The sequence below is a fragment of the Hippoglossus hippoglossus genome, chromosome 20, assembly GCF_009819705.1.
Source record: "Hippoglossus hippoglossus isolate fHipHip1 chromosome 20, fHipHip1.pri, whole genome shotgun sequence".
Lineage (NCBI taxonomy): Eukaryota > Metazoa > Chordata > Actinopteri > Pleuronectiformes > Pleuronectidae > Hippoglossus > Hippoglossus hippoglossus.
In genome coordinates, this window is record NC_047170.1 from 12,983,628 (window position 1) to 13,004,975 (window position 21,348).

The following is a 21,348-nucleotide window of genomic DNA, read 5'->3' on the forward strand; positions in this document are numbered from 1 at the left end:
GAGTTGAAAATAAACCAATAACGTGTCTCTCCCCGAGGAGTTGTTTGTGTGAGTCAGGCTTCCTCTCACTTGGTTTTTATTTGTCAGTGTATCTGCCTGAGGTCACTGCAGAGTTCCTCTCAGTATTGGTTGCACAGATCTGTTTCTAACAAAGGCGGGGATAAGCAGTCTAACTCCAGGCTCCGGCCCAGCGCCCTATCATCTGGAACAACTAGAGAGCTGCCTCAGCATGTCACACGGCCCAAACACAACCTGGTTGGTTTGCTGCTCATGACCCTGGTCAATGGCAGGAACCCCAGTACTCTGTATGTCCAGCAGAGGGCAGACCTTGCTTATCTAAACAGTATACTATCCCCCAATGTAAGAGTGATGAGTGATTACTACAGTTAAAATTTGACTGCAGACATGCCATTTTGTTTCAATCGGTTTATTATATTACCAAATTATCAACACGCCAAATTTAATTAACATTTTTGATGTTGTGACCCAGAATTGTGATGATTTGTCACAGAATGATCCATAAAATAAAGACAATCAAGTAAAATGCTTTTAAACATTTACTGGCCTGATCCTCAGAGGGAGACCGGGTCAGGAACTCACTCATACAGTGGGCGGTGGAGTCAAGCTGTGTGATGCCTCAAAATTAATTGGAAAGATTTTGAATATAGTCCTTAAATTGAGGGTATGGTGTCAGTGAAGCACAATATGTGTTAACTGCGTGTATAAAGTAAGACTTAATCATGCTACAGATGAACGGATACAGATGATTTTGGAGTGACGGCCTTTTTTTCTTTGCCTCTTGTGTCAGACCCACGAGTATTTAAACGAGAAGTTACTTCAGAGGGCGCCCACAATAACTGAGAGGTCAAAAAGGGTAAGACAGCAAATGCTAATATGTCATTATATCAAAGTATATTATAATTTTCAGTTACTTGCCACTAAGACAGTTTTGTGTGTGTGTCAGGTTCGTCGAGTGCCAGGTTCCAGTGGCCGGCTGCATAAAACGGAGGACGGCGAATGGGAATGGAGTGATGACGAGTTGGATGAAGAAAGTGAAGAGGGCAAAGCTGCTGTTGCTGCCTTAAGGGTGAGATGAACCTACAAGTTCTGTGTTTTTCTCCTTCACATGTACACATTAACTCTTTTGATACACACCCCACATGTCTTGTCTTTTAATCGCTGTTCTCTTTTGAAATTGTCATGTGCATGTCTGTCCATTGCCTCTCCACTGAGTCTCCCCCTGTATGTGTGTATGTTCTGTCCAATGGCCAAGGAGCAGCAGGTGAAGCCTGTTAGCGCCCCCAGGCGACAAGTGCGCTTCGCCTACCCACTCGAGCTGCCTTCGTCCAGGGTTGTTCATTTGTCTCATAAATACAGATGGCTCTCCCCTAACAAGGAAGGACTCTCTCTGCACGTTAGCTAGGGGGCATGTGACGGCTGCAGTCGGGGAGGAGGGTGGAGAAGAGAGCAGATAACCTTTGTTGTTAGAGCGAGGGTTGTACACGAGCGAGGAAAAAAATCTGTAAACTGGATCAAGATAGTCAGACATTAACATTTTTCTTCACAGTCGTTATAAACCAGATTATTAAGTCTCGTCTTAAAAATGAACTGTGTAGGGATGCGCTATTATCTTCCAGATAATAGTACTGTGGTTGAACACTAACCCATTTAGAAGATAACTACTGTAGAAATCACCGGATTAAGTTGTGCAATAGGTTTGTGGAAAGTAAAGGTTCCGAAAAGAAATGTCTCCATGCTGAAGATCACATGCGAGTGGAAGTCGACCTCATCGCAGCCAGTTAGTCTCGGCAGTAGGTGTCTTTTTATAACAGTGAGCTATTCTGTCACATGGAAAACAAGCCAATATGTGGTTTTCAGTGAATAGTAGCAGAGATTGTGGTTAGTTTAACTGGAAAGAATAGGATATAAAAGAAAAAATGCTTTACAGGTCACAGATACATTAACTGCACTTTTAAATTAATCTATACAATTTGCTTACATTTGGAGGACTTTAATTATTTGCATTGACCGTTTTTCTAAAACTAAAAAGAGTGAGAGTTACCTTTCCTGGACGCCATCTGTATTTCAATTTCTCATTCTAAAACCTTTTTTTTATTTAAACTGACAAAATCACTTTTAATTAATAAAAGTCAAATTACCAATCATTCATTTGATTGTTTTATTTTTGATCTAATCACCATCAAGTGATTTCAAATTTTAAAGTCTCTCCGCTGCTTTCATGCTGCTTTTTTACCAGCTACTTGTTGGCAAACTGAACTTTGAATTCCTACATAAGGTCCCGCAGATGTTCAATGAATAATTGAAGCATCAATGATTTAATGCAAAATTATAACCAACTTATTCTCTATTGACTGTGCTGATAAGACAAATACTGTTTCCTCAGTAACAGCGTGAATACCAGTCACATGACGTCTGAATCAATGGGCTTATTCAGTCGTCAGCTCGGACGCCACATCTCGTCCTCTCAGTCAAGTCAGTTTGTCTTCATGTGGGCCTGCGAGGCTTCTGTGTGACTGCTCTGGTTTGAACTTAAACCTTTTGTCTGTTTGACTCTGTAACTGTGTGACTTTCTTCTGACTTACTCTGCTTCTTGGCTTTTTCAAATCTAAAACTCCAGGATATGTCTTCACTCGTTTACCACTCAATTAGCAGCACATAGAGGTGGGAGACATGGATCTAATCTTATATCTCGATTTGTTTTTACTCTATATAGTTTGATTTTAGTTTGTTTTGGGTAGTTTTACTTAGTTTTTTGGCTTATCCATTGATATACGATAAAGAAAGGTTGTTCTTATGGGGTAAATCTGGGCATTACGGCTGCTGTAGTACAGAATAAATACAGGCATGGAAGAATAGAATAATAACAGAATAGAATGAAAAATTTTAACTATATAAGAACATAAAAGCACAGAAATGACTGTGTAGTTACTGGTACAAAAGCTCTATAAATCCAGTATTCCCATGTAATCAGGCCTGTTTATTAGGAAATTACCTTTTATAGCTAGAAATATTAAAGGTATAGCTACCGTGAATAGCAACGTCTTCTGTTTGGCATATTTCTTTCATCTCATATCGCCCGACCATATCGGCACCAGTCAGTGAAGGGTAGTTGAAGTACTATTAGTGCTTCATCCCTCTGTTCTCCACTATAATGATATCACTGAATGCTCAACTGAGTGATGGACAGATAAATTAGGGAAGTAAACGAGTGAGTAAACGCTTTAATCTGATTATCACTCCTCTCTGGCTTAACTGTGTTCTTTGCATCCAAGCGTGCGGTTTTTTGCTTTGCTGAAGGCACCGCAGTGAAATCCTTCTCTGAGTGTTTGTTCTGTTTTCAACAGTCACCGAGAGTGAAGGAGGGGTCGCAGAACTCAGAGGTGAGTGTCCAACAAACTCCTTCTACAGTTCTACCTGAAACACTGGGATCACAGTTTGATACGGTTTTGATCATATTCTTTAAACCTTCTAGAAAAATAACTGACATCTAAATTAGTTCTCTTTTTTTTAAATTAATCAAATAAATGTGAACAGTGAATTTAAAGATTTTAACTACAAAGTGTGAAATGTGTTTTAAAATGATAAGCATAAGGCCCATGAGTGTATTTTCTTCCAACTACAATTATGGTAAAACAAAGTGGTAGCAGGAGAAAAATTAAGGATTTATTATACTAAATACTCATGATTGGACAGATGTTTCTCTCCATTAACAAGTTGTCTTTTGAGCTGTTTAGTCGTCTGTATCTTTTGAACAGGGATTTTAAAAACATGAGTAAGATCAGATGGAATGTCTCCTTCAGGTTTTCCAGACTCCTGAGCCCTTAAGTAATCAACTCCAGCCGACGGCCGCAGGTCAGGCAGAACTACCTCAGGCTGCGGGCCAGGTTCCACTGCAGCCCACACCAGTCAACACTCAATCCACTGCCCAGGCTGCGTCTCCCACACCAGGCGCTGCTGCTGCTGCCGCTCCCACACAGGTCAGTCTGACCTCGCTCAAAGCACGATTTCCTCATCTGCTTCTAGTTTAAGGCTACTAATATGTCAATCATTACTAAACCACTTCTTTTATAGTTAAATTACTTCCTTATTCTGCTCCTGTAGACGCGCTAATTATTAAACCAAACCTCTAATTCAACTTTGTCTTATGCTTATGTTTGTATGTTTCTTTCTGATGTGTTTCAACAGGCTCCAGCTGCTTCAGGGGATGCGAAGGCTCCCATTAGTTTGGTATTAAGGTTAAGGTATGTTTATATATTCTCACGTAAAGATCAGTTAAGGTAGAGATCTTCAATCTTCTGTATTTTTCCTTTATATGCTAAACAAGAATGGCTCCATGTAGAGTGCATACCTCGGCCAAGGCCATCAGGCTGCTCCAAATTTCACACACTCTTCGATATCAGTCACATTGACCCATTCAAACACTCATTCATACACGCATGCAGCACTACATGCACAAACACTCACATACAAATGGTACATGAATATTGCAGTTTGATTCCAATGGAAAGAGTCAATGATTGATCAAGTTAACTCCTCTGATGTGGTGTCTGTTTCCTTCGTCCCTTCAGAAACTCAAAGAAGGAGCTAAACGACATCCGCTTTGAGTTTATGCCAGGAAGAGGTAGGTGGACTTTTTAGTTCAGGCCACTTTTATCAGTGAAAACCCGACATTTGTATGTTCCTGTCATCAAGTAGTTTTTTTTTCTTAAAAAAAACAGAGCTACATTCATTTTATTTCAATATTCATCAGCACTGAGAAGAACAGGTGTTGCAACACAGTCCCTCACTGTTCTTTGACTTGTTAATATTTGATATATCACTCAATCTCTTTTTAGACACAGCAGACGGCGTGTCCCAGGAGCTAGTGTCAGCTGGTCTGGTGGACGGGAGGGACTTAGTAATAGGTCGGTGATTCAAAAAACATTTCTCTCCCAATATTCACCTGAAGGTTAAAAGTCTGTCTTTTTGTTTTATGTCTGAAAAGTCCACAATGCATGTAATACAGCACCTCATGCATGAACCACTTGTACAAGCAGATTTGTTCTTGCAGCTGCTTTCAGACATGCACTAAATGCATTCTTCTGGAAAGACTGTGTGAACGCAAATGTCAAAGTTGATTGCTGCAGCCATTTTCCGGAACTTTTCCTGCCGCAGCCCCCTAGTAAAATATCTTGAAAATAACCCAAGTGAGAATATGTTTCTGACTCAAGACGGATGCAAAACTGGAAGAACAGAGATGAAGATGTCCACTTGGAAAGATGAAATTCAAGAGCTTTTCGTGACACTACATAAAGGAAAACTCTGGAAAAACTTCTGACCCAATTTTCCAGATATTTTGCGTAGTTCATGTCTGAAAACGTACACATATTCAAGATATTTTGAAGTTCAAGATGTTTTTTTGTTTTTTTTTTCCATCTGACTGAAACATCTTTTCTATTTCAGTTGCAGCAAATTTGCAGAAAATAGTTGATGAGCCTCAAGCCAATAAAAACGTCACTTTCAAGCTGGTGAGTAACTTTTCAAGTCCCATTTTCAACTGAAGCTGAAAATGTTTGAAGTAGTTTCTAGAAAATCATTGATACTTCTGCAAGAATTATTTATTATTTGACCTTTCGTAATGTGTCAACTGGTCTTTATTCCTCTGTATTATTTTCACAGGCTTCTGGAATTGAGGGATCTGAAATACCAGATGACGTCAAACTGATGGGCTTTGCTCAGCTCAGCATTAGTTAAACTGTTGTTCTACCTGGAACCATGACTTGCCTAAAAAAATGTGAAAATTACAAAAAAAAAAATTAGTTCAATGCATTTTTTTTCTTTCTATGGCTGTAAAGAAACCACTACTGCCAAAGAAAACAGTACCGTTTTATCACTCATAGGATTCTGCGACGCCGTCTTGCTGAATTAGATGGTCGGCTGAAGTACCAGAGCGTTCAGTTTAAGAATCACTCAACAACAGCGACAAAAAAAAGAAAGTTTACAGTGTATACGTAGAAGGATGAAAGTATCTACAACGTTTTGTTTTTCTCATTCTGGTCTCCGTCATGGTTATTTTCTCTCTTTAATATGTGATGCATTTGCACAATCTTAACTAACACCCTTAAATCCCAATAAGTGTAACAATGCCTTATATTCATCAGAACTACTGAATGCACGTTTTGGGGGAGGTCCTCAGTTACCGTATGAAGCATTGTGTTGTCTGAAATGTACAAGTGTGGTTTCAGATGCTGATGTCAAACTTTTTTACTTCTTTTGAAAGGTGGGGGGGATTAAAATATTGTACACAAACCTGAAATGTGTGGATGCCAAATGATGTCAGATAGAAGTGAACCGTCTTTAATAGGCTAAGTTTTGTTCTGTGTTTATTCTATATTTCTTTGCGTCGATTGTTCATCGTTAAACTTCCTGAACGTGACCTTCAGCTCAAAGCCCATTTGTTCCTAAGGACGATTTATATCTTTAAAAATAAGGTCACCAATATTTAGTTTTGATTTATTATTATTAATAATAATAATACAAAATGTCCTCAGTACCTGGCCATTTAGTTTAAATCGACTTATACTCAGACAGAAGTGCTCTTTTACGTTTTATTGGCATCAGGATGGTTTATGTGGAATTAACTCAATAAACAAACGTGACCTTACGAAGGAAAATGTCAACCAGTGCAATGGTGTGTAGTTTTTACTGACACACGTGGGATTCGTTGACTCTAAGAAAATATAAAATATCATCAGACATAAATCTTAATTGAAATGTATGCTAAAAATCAAATGTTTAAGAAAAAAAGACTAAAAAATAAAAGTCACCTCTGTATTTGTTTATTTTCGGCGTTATTAGGTGATGATCAGAACTCAGAATGATATAGATTTGTTTATGTTGGCCTCTTGTGAAAATGAATATTCTGTGATAATAGTAAAATGTTTGACAGCAGCTGAAACCACACACACACACGTTGTATGAGCAGATGTGTCTGTTGGTATTAGTTTATGTCTGTTTGGAATAAGTTTCTCAAATCCTTAAAAACTAAAAACAAAAAAAGACTTAAGTGCATATTTTGTTTATGTGGATGAAACATAAGTACTTGATTTAACCTCTAGTATGTAAATATTGACATTTGGCATTGATTTGTTTTTGTACTGGGTGTTTCACTCTCGGCCTTTTTTCTGTCCCATGACACAATTTGTGGGTTGTAGCGCCGCGTGAAGGAAGACAACTACAACGACGTCTGGCTTCGACTTCCTTCGTTCTGCAGGACAAACTGTCACTTTTACTGTATTTCATGAATGACGTTTATTTACCTTTACTCGTAAAAAGAAAGACATCAGCTTTTCACTTTTTGCCTTTTGGGGGAAAGAAATATTGAATAAAATTTTGCCATGGAGCCACAGCTGTCTGCTCAATACTAGAGATGTTCCGATGCCATTTCCCCTTCCAATACCGATTCCGATACCTGGACTTTACGTATCTGCCGATACCGAGTACCGATCCGATATTAGTGCATTTTAAAAGAAAATCAACATCTACAACCTATTTAAACAGCTGTAGGCTACTAACCCTGTATGAAAGTGATGATTACTGTCATTGTTGTATGGCCTGGCTCAGGCTAAGAAATACACACTTCTGTTAGTATCGATTTAAAAAACAACAATAATAAATACATCTAGAAATGCACAAGTACTTTCTTTAACACAGCACTAAATGGAAGTCTTGAGTTGCCATTTTAATTGGGCGTACAATCTTGCCAAATTACGGACATCTTAGCTAGCATGGGTAACGCTACACTGCCCGAACTCACTTGTTCACCGATCTAAAAAGAGTACTTGCCAGTGGCAGTACAGTAAAACTGCTGTTTTCGAAACTAGACGTGGTGTCGGATCAGTACTTAGGTTCACGTACTCGTCGATGCCCGACCCGGCATTTCCGGCAGTATCGGAGGCATTTCTGATGCTAGTATAGGTATCGGAACTTCAGGGTACGTCATACTTGCCCATCCTAAAACTATGATTGTAAACTTTTTGAATGATAAGAATTGTATTTTTGATTCAGGCCCGATCTCACATCCTCTCTTGATGAATGTGCATCTCTTTATTTGGCCCAGACGGCGGTGGCTGAAACACTCTGCTCTGTTGTGTAGATCTGAAATGCCAGCAAGGTTTTACTGTTTAATTTGGTGATGTGATAATGTCATAACCCTCCAAATGCCATATTGAATGATTTTTTTTTGCTTGCAGATGAAATGTTAAGAGGAAATCTTTGTATTTTGACTTTAAAATATGTAAAATTTTACGCTAGCCTTAAATTGAAAATGACCAAGTGTATTTTTTTTTCCTTTTTTGTTGCCACGTCGAGGTTTTGATTCAGATTTTCAGTGTCTTTGAAATGTAGGCGTTGTTACACGTGGATATGTGTGAAATAAACATACACGGGTGTGTCGGCCCCGTCACCTCCTCAGAAGGGTTTGACAACGTCGGTGAAACCCCAACGTTACTCATACGTTTCTAAACTGCAGTATTTGGTGCCATTCTCCTGGTTTTCTGACAGGATAGGTGTGCATGAGCCCTGAGAGAAAGTGCGTGTGCATGTGTGCTGTAAAGATCGAGCCCTGCTTCTAACGGAGATGAAGATCTAATGGCTTCGTTCTCATCCTTTCTCCAACATCAGTCTCTATTGTCCTGCTTACATGTCGCCTATCAAAGCCGGAGCAACCGAACAGATAAAAAAAACGAAACCTTTGTCCAGGCAATAACTCATCAAGGCTGTAATATATTTGAATTTCCCACCTCTCTTCAGTTTATTTCTTTCTGTTTATTTTTCCATTCTTTCATTTGCTCTGTTTTTGATCGTTTAGGAGTTCAAAGCATGTTTCTCTTGATTATTTTGAATCAATAAAGAATGAGCATATCAGCCAACTCTTAGCACTGGATGATTTATTGTAATGCATCATGTTCTGTGATTTTGAATAAGTTGTTCCAGTTAATAAAATACTATATGAAAAAATGAACTGAGAAAGAATCACCTACATATAATAGTACTTTGATATTTTGACTTATGGCCGTCGCCTTTAATCCTGCATTCTCCTCCTGTTTTGTCCTTTCAGAATAGTGATATTTCTCAAGTTGTAATTCAAACAGTTTAAAACTTGAGCATTTCCTCCTCAGCTCTTACTCCCTTTAGGTTTATAGTTCTCACTATCTTGTCTTTTAACGACCCTTTCATCAAATGTTGAAAAGGTTGCTGCATCCTGATTAGTGCACAGCGACAATATATCACAGGCCTTTCTCCGTCTGCTTTGTTTCTGTGCTTATGTCAAGAAACATCAGTCACAGAACTACTATTCCAATTCAAGGTCGGCCTTGAAAAGCTTCGGAGGGGCGATGCAGACCATAGCTGCAAAGAAAGTGACAAAATATCCTGGATCCACCAATTTATACGGCTCCACTCCAGATTTAATCAGTGGGACTCCATGTTGTAAACTCTCAGAAGGTTTTCAGCTAGTTTGTACGGTGGCCCTGAAGTAGAAACTGACAAAATGGAAGACAACACTACTCTGTCCCAGAAAACAAACCAGTAAAGGCATAGTTCTGATTGGATGTTAGCAACTTCACTCTTATAACACTGAGCTAAGGATTTCTAAGGGCACCACCCTTCAAAGGAAGGGAAAAGAAAGCCAATTTATTGAGTAAGTCTCATAAAAGTACTAACTACAAATTTGGAACTCTGATTAACAATTAAATTAATAACTATAACCAAAATTACCATATCGATAGTGAGCTAAGTTGAAGGATATAGAGTTCTTGACAGTGTAGAGGTTGGCAAAATTCACTATTATGCAACATTCATTCAAACAACATTTGTGAAAGAAAACATTTATTATGAAGATAAAGTATAAAAACACAATGCGGGTGTGTGTGTTGGTGCCAAATTAGAGAAAGTTACTAGATGCATGCAAGGAAAGACTGAAGAGCATAACTAACATTAACTTTCAAATAACTTGTAACCAAAATATCACAGCAACACAAATCAAATTTATAAACATCACAAGGAATCGAATAAACAGTCTTTGCTTAGCCTAGTATAATTATTAATCCCAGTTGTGTTACCCGTCCATGGAAAGGGAATAAAAAAGTCGCTGTGCTGTTCGAAGTCCAGTGAAGTCGTCTTGCTGGTTCTGTGGCTCCTGTTTTTGGTTCTGCTGTGCAATGCAGCTCTTGTGCTGTTCGAAGTTCTTACGCAGGCTGTTCCAGACAGGCCTGCCTGAAGTTTGGTAGAGCATGGATTGGGAGGAGGTTTCTTTGGTGAGGTGAGCTGCAAACTGCACCCCTCCTCCATTGAAGTTGAGCAAACAGAGAGGTGGGCTCCTCTTGGAGAGTTGAGTTGAGTTGAGAGAGTGAGCTGGACAACCACCCTTCTCCTCTCGGAGGGTTGCGTAGCAAGAGGAATCGAAAAGAGGAAGAAGAGAGGGAGAACTTGGCTGATATTGGCCTGGTGACCTCATGGGTCATGGGACCCAGAGTGACCAATGGTGGTTGAAACTTGTGTCTCCGGTCGGTTTTCACACCTCTGTTTGACGTTTCAAGCACCCTGGGAGACTGAGTTCTGGAGGCTCTGGTTTTCTCCAGAACAAAGGACATGCAGCCATGCTTTGACTATACATGTAGGCCAAACTGTAGTTCACAAATACCAGGTCCCAACAACTATGAGATTCAAACCTGTCTGTCAACAGAAAGTTATCCAACCATGGGACACGGGATTGCACAATTGCACATCTATGCAAATATGTTAATTAAAGTACAAAAGTCTGGACAGTTGCACAACAGCTGGACTTCGCCTCCAAGGATCTTACAAGTCACATTTTAACACTGTGATCACCTATTTCTTGGCAAGCACTTTACATTTTAACTTGCAGGAAGAGATTACCAAGTTACCTCCTTGTTCTTCGGCACTCTGAGGACGCACAGATACCAATATGAGCAGCTTTGGGCAGATCCTGAAGGAGATTGGGGAGTTTGGTTTATTTCAGAAGCGTTTAGTCGCTGCGTTATGCATCCCCACCATTTTTGTAGCTTTTGATGAGATTGGTCAAGTGTTCACAGGCATGAACTTCCCTCATCACTGTAACACTGACTGGATCTTGGACCGAGGACCCAACCTGACTGTTGAGAGACAGATCAATCTCACCATCCCTGTGAACAAAGATGGAAAGTATGAGAGCTGTGAAATGTTCAAACCTGTGGATTGGGATTCGGAAAAGATTGAAGCATTTGGGATTAACACAACAACTGGATGCATAAATGGATCAGATTACGAGACACCCAAAGGTGCCTCCAGCATCGTGACAGAGGTATGAGACATATATTAACACTTAAGAGAAAACAATTTAAGAGATAAATGTTGTTTTTAGGAATGTTAATGTAGAAGATCATTCATTTTATTGATCACAGACACGGTTTGTTATGTGGCTGCTCTCAATAGTGGGACAAAGTCTTCGCTTATTCTCTTTGTCACATCCGGTTTCTTAGTTTGATCTGGTGTGTGCCAGGAGCAGTCTCATTGAGGTTTCACAGTCCATCTACATGGCCGGTCTTCTGGTTGGAGCGTTGGTGTTGGTGCCGATGGCTGACAGGTTCACACAACCATTCTAATGCAACTGTCTTTTAGAAAACAAATTGGATGAATTTATTTTACATCTGTAACGGTTTTCTTCTCTCTTTGTAGGTTTGGTCGACGCTTCGTGGTCCTCCTCCCGCTCCTTCAGCTACTGTTGTGTGGTGTCGCTGTTGCTTTCTCACCCAACATCTATGTCTACATTGTTATCAAATTCTTAGGTGGCATCTCAATTTCAGGCATTCTTGCTAATTCATTTGTCATAGGTTGGTACAACACTGAAACTTCTGATACTTAGTACCACCGTACTGTATCAGCACCACTGCTGTCCACAACAGTCTCCTTTCTGGTACTGCCACCAAGGGGTATTATAACTATAGTGGTGTGGATTTATACCACGATAAACTGAGCACATGATGATACCACATGTTCATGAAAAGCTTCAGAGGGGCGAGGCATACCCTGCATGAGTGCTGTAGCTCAATCAGTTAATGCTAACTTTTTAATATCGTAATAGTACCATTTCCCTTATAGTGCAGCAACATCATACCTGTTGATGACAAATGATTAAAACTGCAAGCATTAAGAATCTTAGAAGAAGAAAATTAGAAGCGTGAGAAAGAGAACGTGAGAATTGTAGTTATTAGCCTAAAAACTCTAAACCTCTCCTCACTTTTATGCTTAGCTCCAAAACTTAGTTTTGAACCATGCATGACATCATTTTATCAATTCACTTATATGACACATGATGGGGAAAGGATTTCTGTTCATTATGAGCTTTATATTGTCTTTCAAGTTAGAATGTCTTTTTTGACCTTGACCTTTGACCATTGCTCCAAAAGTGAATCATCTAGAGATACCATCTTAAGTAATATTCCTACCAAGTTTGGTAAAAATATCCGTCTTATTTGTCCTACTGCCCTGAAGGTGGAGAATGGAGTGATTCTTCCAAGTTTGCTCTCTGTACCATCATCTGCCACACTTCTTTCCCTCTTGGACTGATGATGATGTCTGGCATTGCCTATCTGATCCGTAACTGGAGGATCCTGCAGCTGGTGCTCTTCTGCCCTCTTGTCCTTGTTCTGGGAATCTTTTACTGGTCAGAAGCCTCACGTGCCACATTCAATACTTTAGTTTATACTTTAGTTTTTGATTATGAATCTATACGTCCACTAGGATTCTTCCAGAGTCAGCTCGCTGGCTCCTCACCCAGGGCAAGAAGGAGGAGGCCATCAAGGAAATCTGCAGGGCAGCGAGGGTGAATGGGAGGAAGGTCCCAGAAGACCTAATAGAGAGGGTGAGCAACCTCAAGTACAATGAAGCTATGAAGTAAATATATTATGATGAAAAAAGATACCTTAATTATTTAGCTTGGGGTTGTGGGATCATCCAAAAGAGGAACCATGTTGGACATCTTCAGGACTTCGTATCTGAGAAAACATGCTCTCATAATGAGCACAATCTGGTGAGAATTTATTTCAACCACAATCGGATGACACTTTTAAACCAATAACTTTGTGATGGCACTGAAGAAATGTTTCTCTCTTGATAGGTTTGCAACTAATCTGATGTACTATGGACTGAGCCTGGGTGTCGGCAACTTTGGTCTGGATATCTACCTCACGCAGTTCATCTTTGGTCTAGTAGAAGTTCCTGCACGTCTGGGAACTCTACCATTCATCCAGCACTTTGGGAGGAGGATGTTTCAAGCTGGGGTGCTGATCTTTGGAGGTTGTGCTTGTCTTGGGACACTTGTGATTCCAAAAGGTAATGTGTTACATAATAACAGAATTTATGGTTATCTTTAAAATGTTTTGCATAAAAAGTTTAGTTCAAATGTAGTTGTTGTCTGATTTATTATTCTTCCTTTAGATCTTCCTCAAGTCGTAACAGTCATAGCTGTTCTGGGAAAATTTGCCGCAACTGCCAGTTTCTCCGTAATCTATGTTTACACTGCAGAGCTATACCCCACTGTTATAAGGTAAGGTAGCTGTTGTCCTAGACATAATAATGTGTTATGATGCCATATTAACTAACACTGTCTCGTTTGACTCAATTACTTGAGATTGCTGATGAGAGCATGATTTTTACTGGTAGGCAGAACGGTGTAGGTCTGAACTCCATGTGTGGTCGTGTGGGGGGCATCCTCGCTCCCCTGGTCAGACTCCTGGACGTCTACCATCACACCATCCCCATGCTTTTTTACGGCACCATCCCCATTGCTGCTGGAGGTTTCGCTTTACTACTGCCTGAAACCTGCAACGTTGAACTGCAGGACCACACTGAACCAAGGTTAGTTGATGAACCTTTAATCAACCGAGTGCTTATTTCAAGAAGTTGTACATTATAATCGACTTGTTCTTATTTCAGGGAACTCGAGAACGGGACCGCTGAGATTTTATCAAAATCTGGAGTTTGCACGAAAATGTAAATTATACAGGCAAAGCTTCCACGGATACGGTGTAGACAATAATTTGTTAGGATGTTAATATACAGAACTTTAAATGGATTATGGTTAAGTGTTAATATGTTTAATATTTAACTTCAAATTCTTATGTCTTATATTTAAAGGCTGTGAAGATTTAGTTGGAACACAGCTGCCAGAGTCTGAGTAATAAAAGTATAAAAGTTAAGTGTATCGCCATGTTCCTTGTTATAGTTCTGAACTTGTTGTAGTCTATTACACATGGGAGCTTTTTCCAGTTTCATATTACACGGTGCTGGGTTAATGTGATTTAGTAAGATGAAGCTAGGACTTCTTTAATTCTGCAGGACAGTAATGTGTCTCATGTATGATGTTCATTTTCCTTTACTCACTTAAAAAAAATCTACGTTTCAATTTCTGTTGAGGTTAATAAATGACTATACAGTGAAAACCACCCACCAACATTTAATGAACCGATGATCACAGAATGGGGATTTAGACTTTAATGACAGTAATCTGGTTTTTAACCTCGTCCGTTCGCTCTTTGTGTCGTTCAGTTGAGTAGCCTTTTGGTTTATTATTTTTACTATCTTTCAGCATGACTAGTTTTCTTTCTACAAACCTTTCATCAATAGTTCCAAAAGAAGTTAAATATATAGCTTGACCCTAGGGGCCTTTGCAGATACTGTTTTGTATTCAACAACCTCAAGAGGGCTTTCAGCTGATTTATATGTTGGCCCTGAAATGCAAATTTTGAAATTCATAAAATAGAAGAAAACACCTGAATATCTCACAAACAAGAACTCAGGAAACATCTTACGTCTTACGCAGACGGGTTTATTGCAAGATTGATGTAATTCAGAGACCCGGAATGAAACAATATCAATGTTAACAGAGTAACATGAGCGATTGTCAACCCTAAGTCTGACGATGTCTGACACAACGTCCCAACTTATCTCCTTCCCTCCCCACCCTGCATCATTCCAACAACACATCCATGAAAGGCTAGAATTGCTGTCACTCTCTATGGAACTTGTAGATAAACCTAAATCATGTTGTGTCCTTACATCTTGTTTCTGATATGATTTTAAAAAAGAGTTGGTGCCTCTCTCTCTGGGGCATTTGAATTACCTATAAAAGTCCCTGAGCCTATGCTCATAGCGTCTATGACGCTACAATTCACTGCTAGTTCGCCCTTAATCTCTAATCTGACCTTGGGTACTGTTGGGAAAGAAGGATGTACGTGTGGCAGGAGGCAGGCTCTGCTCTGTCAACTCACAAAAGGTGCAGTTTGAGAGGATTGGTCAAAAATTTCTTCACACTCACCTGTTATTACACAATGTGCCGCATCATGACACACCTTATGTGAACTTATCTGTTGGCATGTGATCCTGGTACCCGCTGTTCTCTTCTTCCCACAATCTGGACAGCTGCACAACAGCTGGACTTATGCCGAAAGGATCCGAACATGTCACATGAACCTTACAGATCATAAAAACACTGTGATTGTCAGTTTAAACATTAACTTGCAGGACGAGAGTCAAGTTGACCGTTGGTGGTTGGAGGTTGATTTAATACTGGACGTTTCCGACGCCGCACTCTGAGGACGTACAGACGACAATATGAGCAGCTTCGGGCAGATCCTGAAGGAGATTGGAGAGTTTGGTTTATTTCAGAAGCGTTTAGTCGCTGCATTATGTATTCCCACTATTTTCGGTGCTTTTGATGTGATTGGACAAGTGTTTACAGGCATGAACTTCCCTCATCACTGTAACACTGACTGGATCTTGGACCGAGGACCCAACCTGACTGTTGAGAGACAGATAAATCTCACCATCCCTGTGAACAAAGATGGAAAGTATGAGAGCTGTGAAATGTTCACACCTGTGGATTGGGATTTGGAAAAGATTGAAGCATTTGGGATTAACACAACAACAGGATGCATAAACGGATCAGATTACGAGACACCCAAAGGTGCCTCCAGCATCGTGACAGATGTAAGAGAAACTTGTTTACACTCCAGAACAAAACAATATATATTACTTGTACTAATCAATTTAGAATAAGGTAGTGTGTGAAGTACTGTGCAAGATAGGCAGACATAATTAGAATCATTGGGTAATGTAAAAATAATAAACTGATTTATACCTATGCAATATTTGGACAGACTATTACCAAGCAGATTTAAAAACCTAAAAATCTCTGTATCTTGAGAAAGTTGATGATGGAGTCACCACTGATGCAAAGGTCCAAGTTACCATATCCACTTTTATACTATTTTCTGTTTTCAGTTTGATCTGGTGTGTGACAGGAGCAGTCTCATTGAGGTATCACAGTCCATATACATGGCCGGTCTCCTGGTTGGAGCATTGGTGTTTGGGCTGATGGCTGACAGGTACCATTCGAAATTGGAAATGAATTGCAACTGAAACCTGACTGAGATTCAAACTGTGTCAGTGCTGTCTTTGGAAACCGTGTAAATGAGATATTATTCTGTGATGTATTTACTCTGTACTGTACATCTGCACCTAATCCCCTTGCTTATCCAGACATTATTAACTTCGGTACTACAATAAAAAATATTGAAAATTACATCAAAATAAAAATCACAAAGCAGTTCATGATCCTCTCAGCCTGTCGCATGAAGCTGTTCAGAAGCCTGGTGGTCCTGGTACGGATGTTTCTGAATCCCCTCCCCGATGGTAGCAGGGGAAACAGAACATGGGAGGGGTCCATGGTGATGCTGGAGGCTCTGGGGGGGGCAACGCTGCTTGAAGACGTACAGCAGGGATGGGAGAGTTCATGTTTGAAAAAAATGTATAACAGCTAATTATTATTATTATTGTTTTTGTGTAGGTTTGGTCGACGCTTCGTGGTCCTCCTCTCGCTCCTTCAGCTACTGCTGTGTGGTGTCGCTGCTGCTTTCTCACCCAACATCTATGTCTACATCGTTATCAAATTCTTAAGTGGCATCTCAATTTCTGGCATCAGTGCTAATGCATTTGTCATAGGTGGGTAAAATGTTAAAAACGAAACTGAATGCCTTGATACTTTACAATTACAATTGGACCTTGTAATTTCTGGTACTTCTACCCCACAGGACCAGTCAAATACTTAGAAAACTTGTGGCTTTAATCCACTGATCTGATGAACACCACAACAAAAATTCTAAAAATCAATGTATAGGTAGACTGCATTAGTGCTGGTGTGCAAAGAGCAGTAAATACTGTGGCGAGTGCCTTGATCATCAGAACACATGAAGATATCATATGTATAGAATTGTTGTAATATATGTAATTAGTACAATGAAATAATCCCCTGGGACTTTTGTTTATCTATTCACCTGATCGCATTTTACTGAAAGTATGAGCAGTGTTTGAAGTTACATTGCCAAACATTGGTTCATAAGTAAATGATAACTTGCACAAACACACACGTGCAAAAGAAGCAAGAAATAGGAAATTGTGAATGATGCCTTTTCCGTCTCATCTGTCCTTCTGCTCTGAAGGTGGAGAATGGAGTGATTCTTCCAAGTTTGCTCTCTGTACCATGGCCAACCTCTCTGCATTTCCTCTTGGACTGATGATGATGTCTGGCATTGCCTATCTGATCCGTGACTGGAGGATCCTGCAGCTGGTGCTCTTCTGCCCTCTTGTTCTTGTTCTGGGAATCTTTTACTGGTCAGAAGCCTCACGTGCAACATTCAATACTTGTTCTCTAAAAACAATAAAAGTGTATATTTTAGTTTGTGATCGTGGATCTATACGTCCACTAGGATTCTTCCAGAGTCAGCTCGCTGGCTCCTCACCCAGGGCAAGAAGAAGGAGGCCATCAAGGAAATCTGCAGGGCAGCTAAGGTGAATGGGAGGAAGGTCCCAGAAGACCTGGTAGAGAGGGTGAGCAACCTCAAGTACAATGAAGCACAATAAACTGAAGTAAATAGAGACTAACTGAAATATATACCTTGATTCTTTAGCTGGAGGCTGCAGGAACATCCAAAAGAGGAAACATGTTGGACATCTTCAGGACCTCCTATCTGAGAAAACGTGCTCTTGTACTGAGCTTCCTCTGGTGAGAGTTTATTTCAACCACAACCTGCTCATTGGCCTAGTTTGAACTTTAAGGCTTAATTTTCAGACATTTCTGACAATGACAAGCATGTCGATAGTAAAGGGGGTAATGATAATGGAAGAAGTGCACTAATACGGACAAATGAACGCAGAGTAGGGAACAAGACTCCCACTGTTTCTTCATAAATATCTACGATTAAGCTTAAATGAGCCTTAAGGGAAGCATTGGCTGTCTGTCAAAATGCAAGGGCTTGATTTTCAATACTTTTACAAGTAAATTAAAGACCACAAAAAGTTGTTTAATGCTTCTTAGGCACCTTACGTCGTAGGTTTACCAGTCATACCCAAATGGGAGAAGACCCTCGAGTAGACCCAGAACTCGCTGGAGGGATTACATATTCCACCTAGTCTGGAAATGCCTCAGAATCCTCAGGAATAGCTGGGAAGTGTGGCTGGGAAGAGGGATATCTGGAATACTTTATTTACCTCCATGATCCTAGCACTCGTAAGCTTGCAAAAAGTAAGATTGCGATTCATCAGAAGTTCTGTTTTAGTACAACATATACAGATACTGTCAGTACATGCATCTTATGCTATGGCCACTAGGGGTTTCAGTGAGCCCCCTACAGCAATCCAGTGACCCCTAATTCTAATAAACCAAAATCTTTGTTGTGGTCGCTGAAGACATCTCCCCCCTTGATAGGTTTGCAAATAATCTGATGTACTATGGACTGAGCCTGAATGTCGGCAACTTTGGTCTGGATATCTACCTCACGCAGTTCATCTTTGGTCTAGTAGAAGTTCCTGCATATCTGAGCTCTTTACCACTCATCCAGCACTTTGGGAGGAGGATATGTCAAGCTGGGGGGCTGATCTTTGGAGGTTGTGCTTGTCTTGGGACACTTGTGATTCCAAAAGGTAATGTGTTACATACGACCGTCTGGAACATATACTGACCTGATAATGTAATTTATATGAGTGTGAAATGAGTTTTTCCTTTAGATCTTCCTCAAGTCGTAACAGCCTTAGCTGTTCTTGGAAAATTTGCAGCAACTGCCTCTTTCGCCATAGTCTTTATTTACACAGCAGAACTATACCCCACTGTTGTGAGGTAGGTATTGTCCCAAATATAAAATTTCAAATCGGGTATTATGTCATATTGCCCTTTTTGCTTTTATTACTTTATTACCATGATCTTTACTGGTAGGCAGAATGGTGTAGGTCTAAACGCCATGTGTGGTCGTATGGGCGGCATCCTCGCTCCACTGGTCATACTCCTGGACGTCTACCATTACACCATCCCCATGCTATTATACGGCACCCTCGCCATTGCTGCTGGAGGTTTCGCTTTACTACTGCCTGAAACCTGCAATGTTGAACTGCAGGACTACACTGAACAAAAGTGAGTTGATGAATCTTTTATCAACAAAATACTTATTTTTCTTTAAAAAAGACCAAAGTAATTGTGTGTAATAATGCTCTTGTTTTCAATTTCAGGGAACCACAGAATGGAACTGCTGAGATTTTATCAAATTTAGAAAAGAGCACAAAATTGTAATTCACATGAGCAAAACAGATTTCAGACTCTATAATATCAGGAACAGTAGCGTGTTTCCACTTAACTGATACAGTGGTAACAGTAATTTGTCAGATCAACCTTGATCAGCTGACCAAAATAATCTAATGTTCTAAACCAACAACTTGTATCTTAGATCCCATTCCTACAAAATTACTTAAAGAAATTCTGCCCCTAATTGAAAGTACATTACTGAACACAATCAACCTGTCATTATCATTAGGATATGTACCACAGTCCTTTAAACTAGCTGTAATATAACCTCTTCTCAAGAAATCCACCCTGGACCCGGAGGTTTTAGCCAACTACAGACCGATATCTAATCTCCCCTTCATGCCTAAAATCCTTGAAAAAGTTGTAGCCAATCAGCTGTGTGAGTTTCTCCAGGAAAGTAATGTATATGAAGACTTTCAGTCGGGGTTTAGAGCTAATCACAGCACGGAGACAGCCTTGGCAAAAGTCATTAATGACCTTCCAATAGTTTCAGATCAGGGATTTGTGTCTGTCCTCGTTCTGTTAGATCTTAGTGCAGCAATCGACACTAGTGACCATCACATTTTATTACAGAGACTACAACAGTTAATTAGCATTAAATGAACCGCCCTAAACTGGTTTAAATCATATTTGTCAGATCGATTCCCATTCGTGCAAATTAATGATGAGTCATCTGTGCGCACCAAAGTTAACCACGGTGTTCCACAGGGCTCTGTGCTCAGCCCAATTTTATTCTCATTTTATATGCTTCCACTAGGAAAAATTATCAGGACATACTCGATAAATTTCCACTGCTATGCGGATGACACCCAGTTATACTTGTCAATAAAACCTGAACAATGTAATCAATTAACTAAACTCCAAGCATGTCTCAAGGACTTAAAAACCTGGATGACCTGAAGTTTTCTTTTATTAAACTCACATAAAACAGAGGTTCTAATACTTGGCCCTAAACACCTTAGAGATACATTATCTAATGATATAGCTGCACTGGACGACATTGCCCTTGCTTCCAATGAAACAGTCAGGAACTTGGGAGTGATCTTCGATCTCGATTTGTCCTTTAATTCTCACTTAAAACTAATTTTTCGGACCGCCTTCTTCCACTTGCGTAATATCTAAAAAATCAGATATGTCCTTTTTCAAAAAGATGCAGAAAAAGTAGTCCACGTCTTTGTTAAATTCAGACTTGATTATTGTAATTCCTTCTTACCAGGCTTCAGCAGTAAGTCGTTAAAGACTCTGCAGCTTGTCCAAAATGCTGCAGCACGTGTCCTGACAAGAACCAAGAAAAGAGACCACATTTCTCCTGTATTAGCTTCGCTACACTGGCTTCCGGTTAAATCTAGAATAGAATTTAAAATTCTCCTGCTCACCTTCAAGGCTCTGAATAATATGGCACCATTATACCTCAAAGAGCTGATAGTACCATATCAACCCACTAGAGCACTGCGCTCCCAGAATTCAGGCTGACTTGTCGTCCCTAAAGTCTCTAAAAGTAGAGGAGGAGCCAGACCTTTCAGCTATCAAGCTCCTCTCCTGTGGAATCATCTCCCACTTTCACTTCGGGAGGCAGACACCATCTGTACGTTTAAGAGTAGGCTTAAAACCTTCCTTCACAATAAAGCACATAGTTAGAGCCGGTCCAGGCTTGTCTT

The 21,348-nt window shown here is 40.0% G+C and overlaps 3 protein-coding genes across 8 annotated transcripts in view; all 3 read left to right on the top strand.

Moving 5' to 3' along the window:
* The window catches only part of oxsr1b (oxidative stress responsive kinase 1b), a 36,397-nt gene extending 27,467 nt beyond the window's left edge, over positions 1 to 8,930 (top strand). For 2 of the 5 annotated variants that reach the window (XM_034572010.1, XM_034572014.1), the window contains exons 10-20: positions 809 to 874; positions 965 to 1,087; positions 1,274 to 1,351; positions 3,366 to 3,401; positions 3,822 to 3,998; positions 4,207 to 4,262; positions 4,590 to 4,642; positions 4,857 to 4,925; positions 5,464 to 5,528; positions 5,680 to 8,428; positions 8,474 to 8,930. In XM_034572010.1, the coding sequence (XP_034427901.1) occupies positions 809 to 874; positions 965 to 1,087; positions 1,274 to 1,351; positions 3,366 to 3,401; positions 3,822 to 3,998; positions 4,207 to 4,262; positions 4,590 to 4,642; positions 4,857 to 4,925; positions 5,464 to 5,528; positions 5,680 to 5,754 (798 nt within the window). In that variant the 3' untranslated portion in view covers positions 5,755 to 8,428; positions 8,474 to 8,930. The remainder of the gene's footprint in view (positions 1 to 808; positions 875 to 964; positions 1,088 to 1,273; positions 1,352 to 3,365; positions 3,402 to 3,821; positions 3,999 to 4,206; positions 4,263 to 4,589; positions 4,643 to 4,856; positions 4,926 to 5,463; positions 5,529 to 5,679; positions 8,429 to 8,473) is intronic. The other 3 variants (XM_034572011.1, XM_034572012.1, XM_034572013.1) reach the window with 3 other exon arrangements.
* Positions 8,931 to 10,967: 2,037 nt separating this feature from the next.
* Positions 10,968 to 14,659, top strand: LOC117753728 (solute carrier family 22 member 13-like). 2 transcript variants are annotated; one of them, XM_034572015.1, is made up of 10 exons: positions 10,968 to 11,362; positions 11,541 to 11,644; positions 11,737 to 11,891; positions 12,553 to 12,724; positions 12,802 to 12,922; positions 12,996 to 13,090; positions 13,178 to 13,392; positions 13,498 to 13,606; positions 13,723 to 13,917; positions 13,996 to 14,659. In XM_034572015.1, exons 1-10 carry the CDS (start codon positions 10,988 to 10,990, stop codon positions 14,054 to 14,056), a joined length of 1,602 nt encoding a protein of 533 aa, XP_034427906.1. In that variant the 5' UTR covers positions 10,968 to 10,987; the 3' UTR covers positions 14,057 to 14,659. The 2 variants fall into 2 exon arrangements, with proteins under 2 accessions (XP_034427906.1, XP_034427907.1); XM_034572016.1 differs by lacking the exon at positions 13,996 to 14,659 and having other exon boundaries at positions 13,727 to 13,865.
* Positions 14,660 to 15,648: 989 nt separating this feature from the next.
* On the top strand, positions 15,649 to 19,974 carry LOC117753730 (solute carrier family 22 member 13-like). Its single transcript, XM_034572017.1, has 10 exons — positions 15,649 to 16,047; positions 16,342 to 16,445; positions 16,907 to 17,061; positions 17,559 to 17,730; positions 17,826 to 17,946; positions 18,027 to 18,121; positions 18,824 to 19,038; positions 19,123 to 19,231; positions 19,328 to 19,522; positions 19,618 to 19,974. Exons 1-10 carry the CDS (start codon positions 15,673 to 15,675, stop codon positions 19,676 to 19,678), a joined length of 1,602 nt encoding a protein of 533 aa, XP_034427908.1. The 5' UTR covers positions 15,649 to 15,672; the 3' UTR covers positions 19,679 to 19,974.
* The last annotated feature ends 1,374 nt before the right edge of the window (positions 19,975 to 21,348 follow it).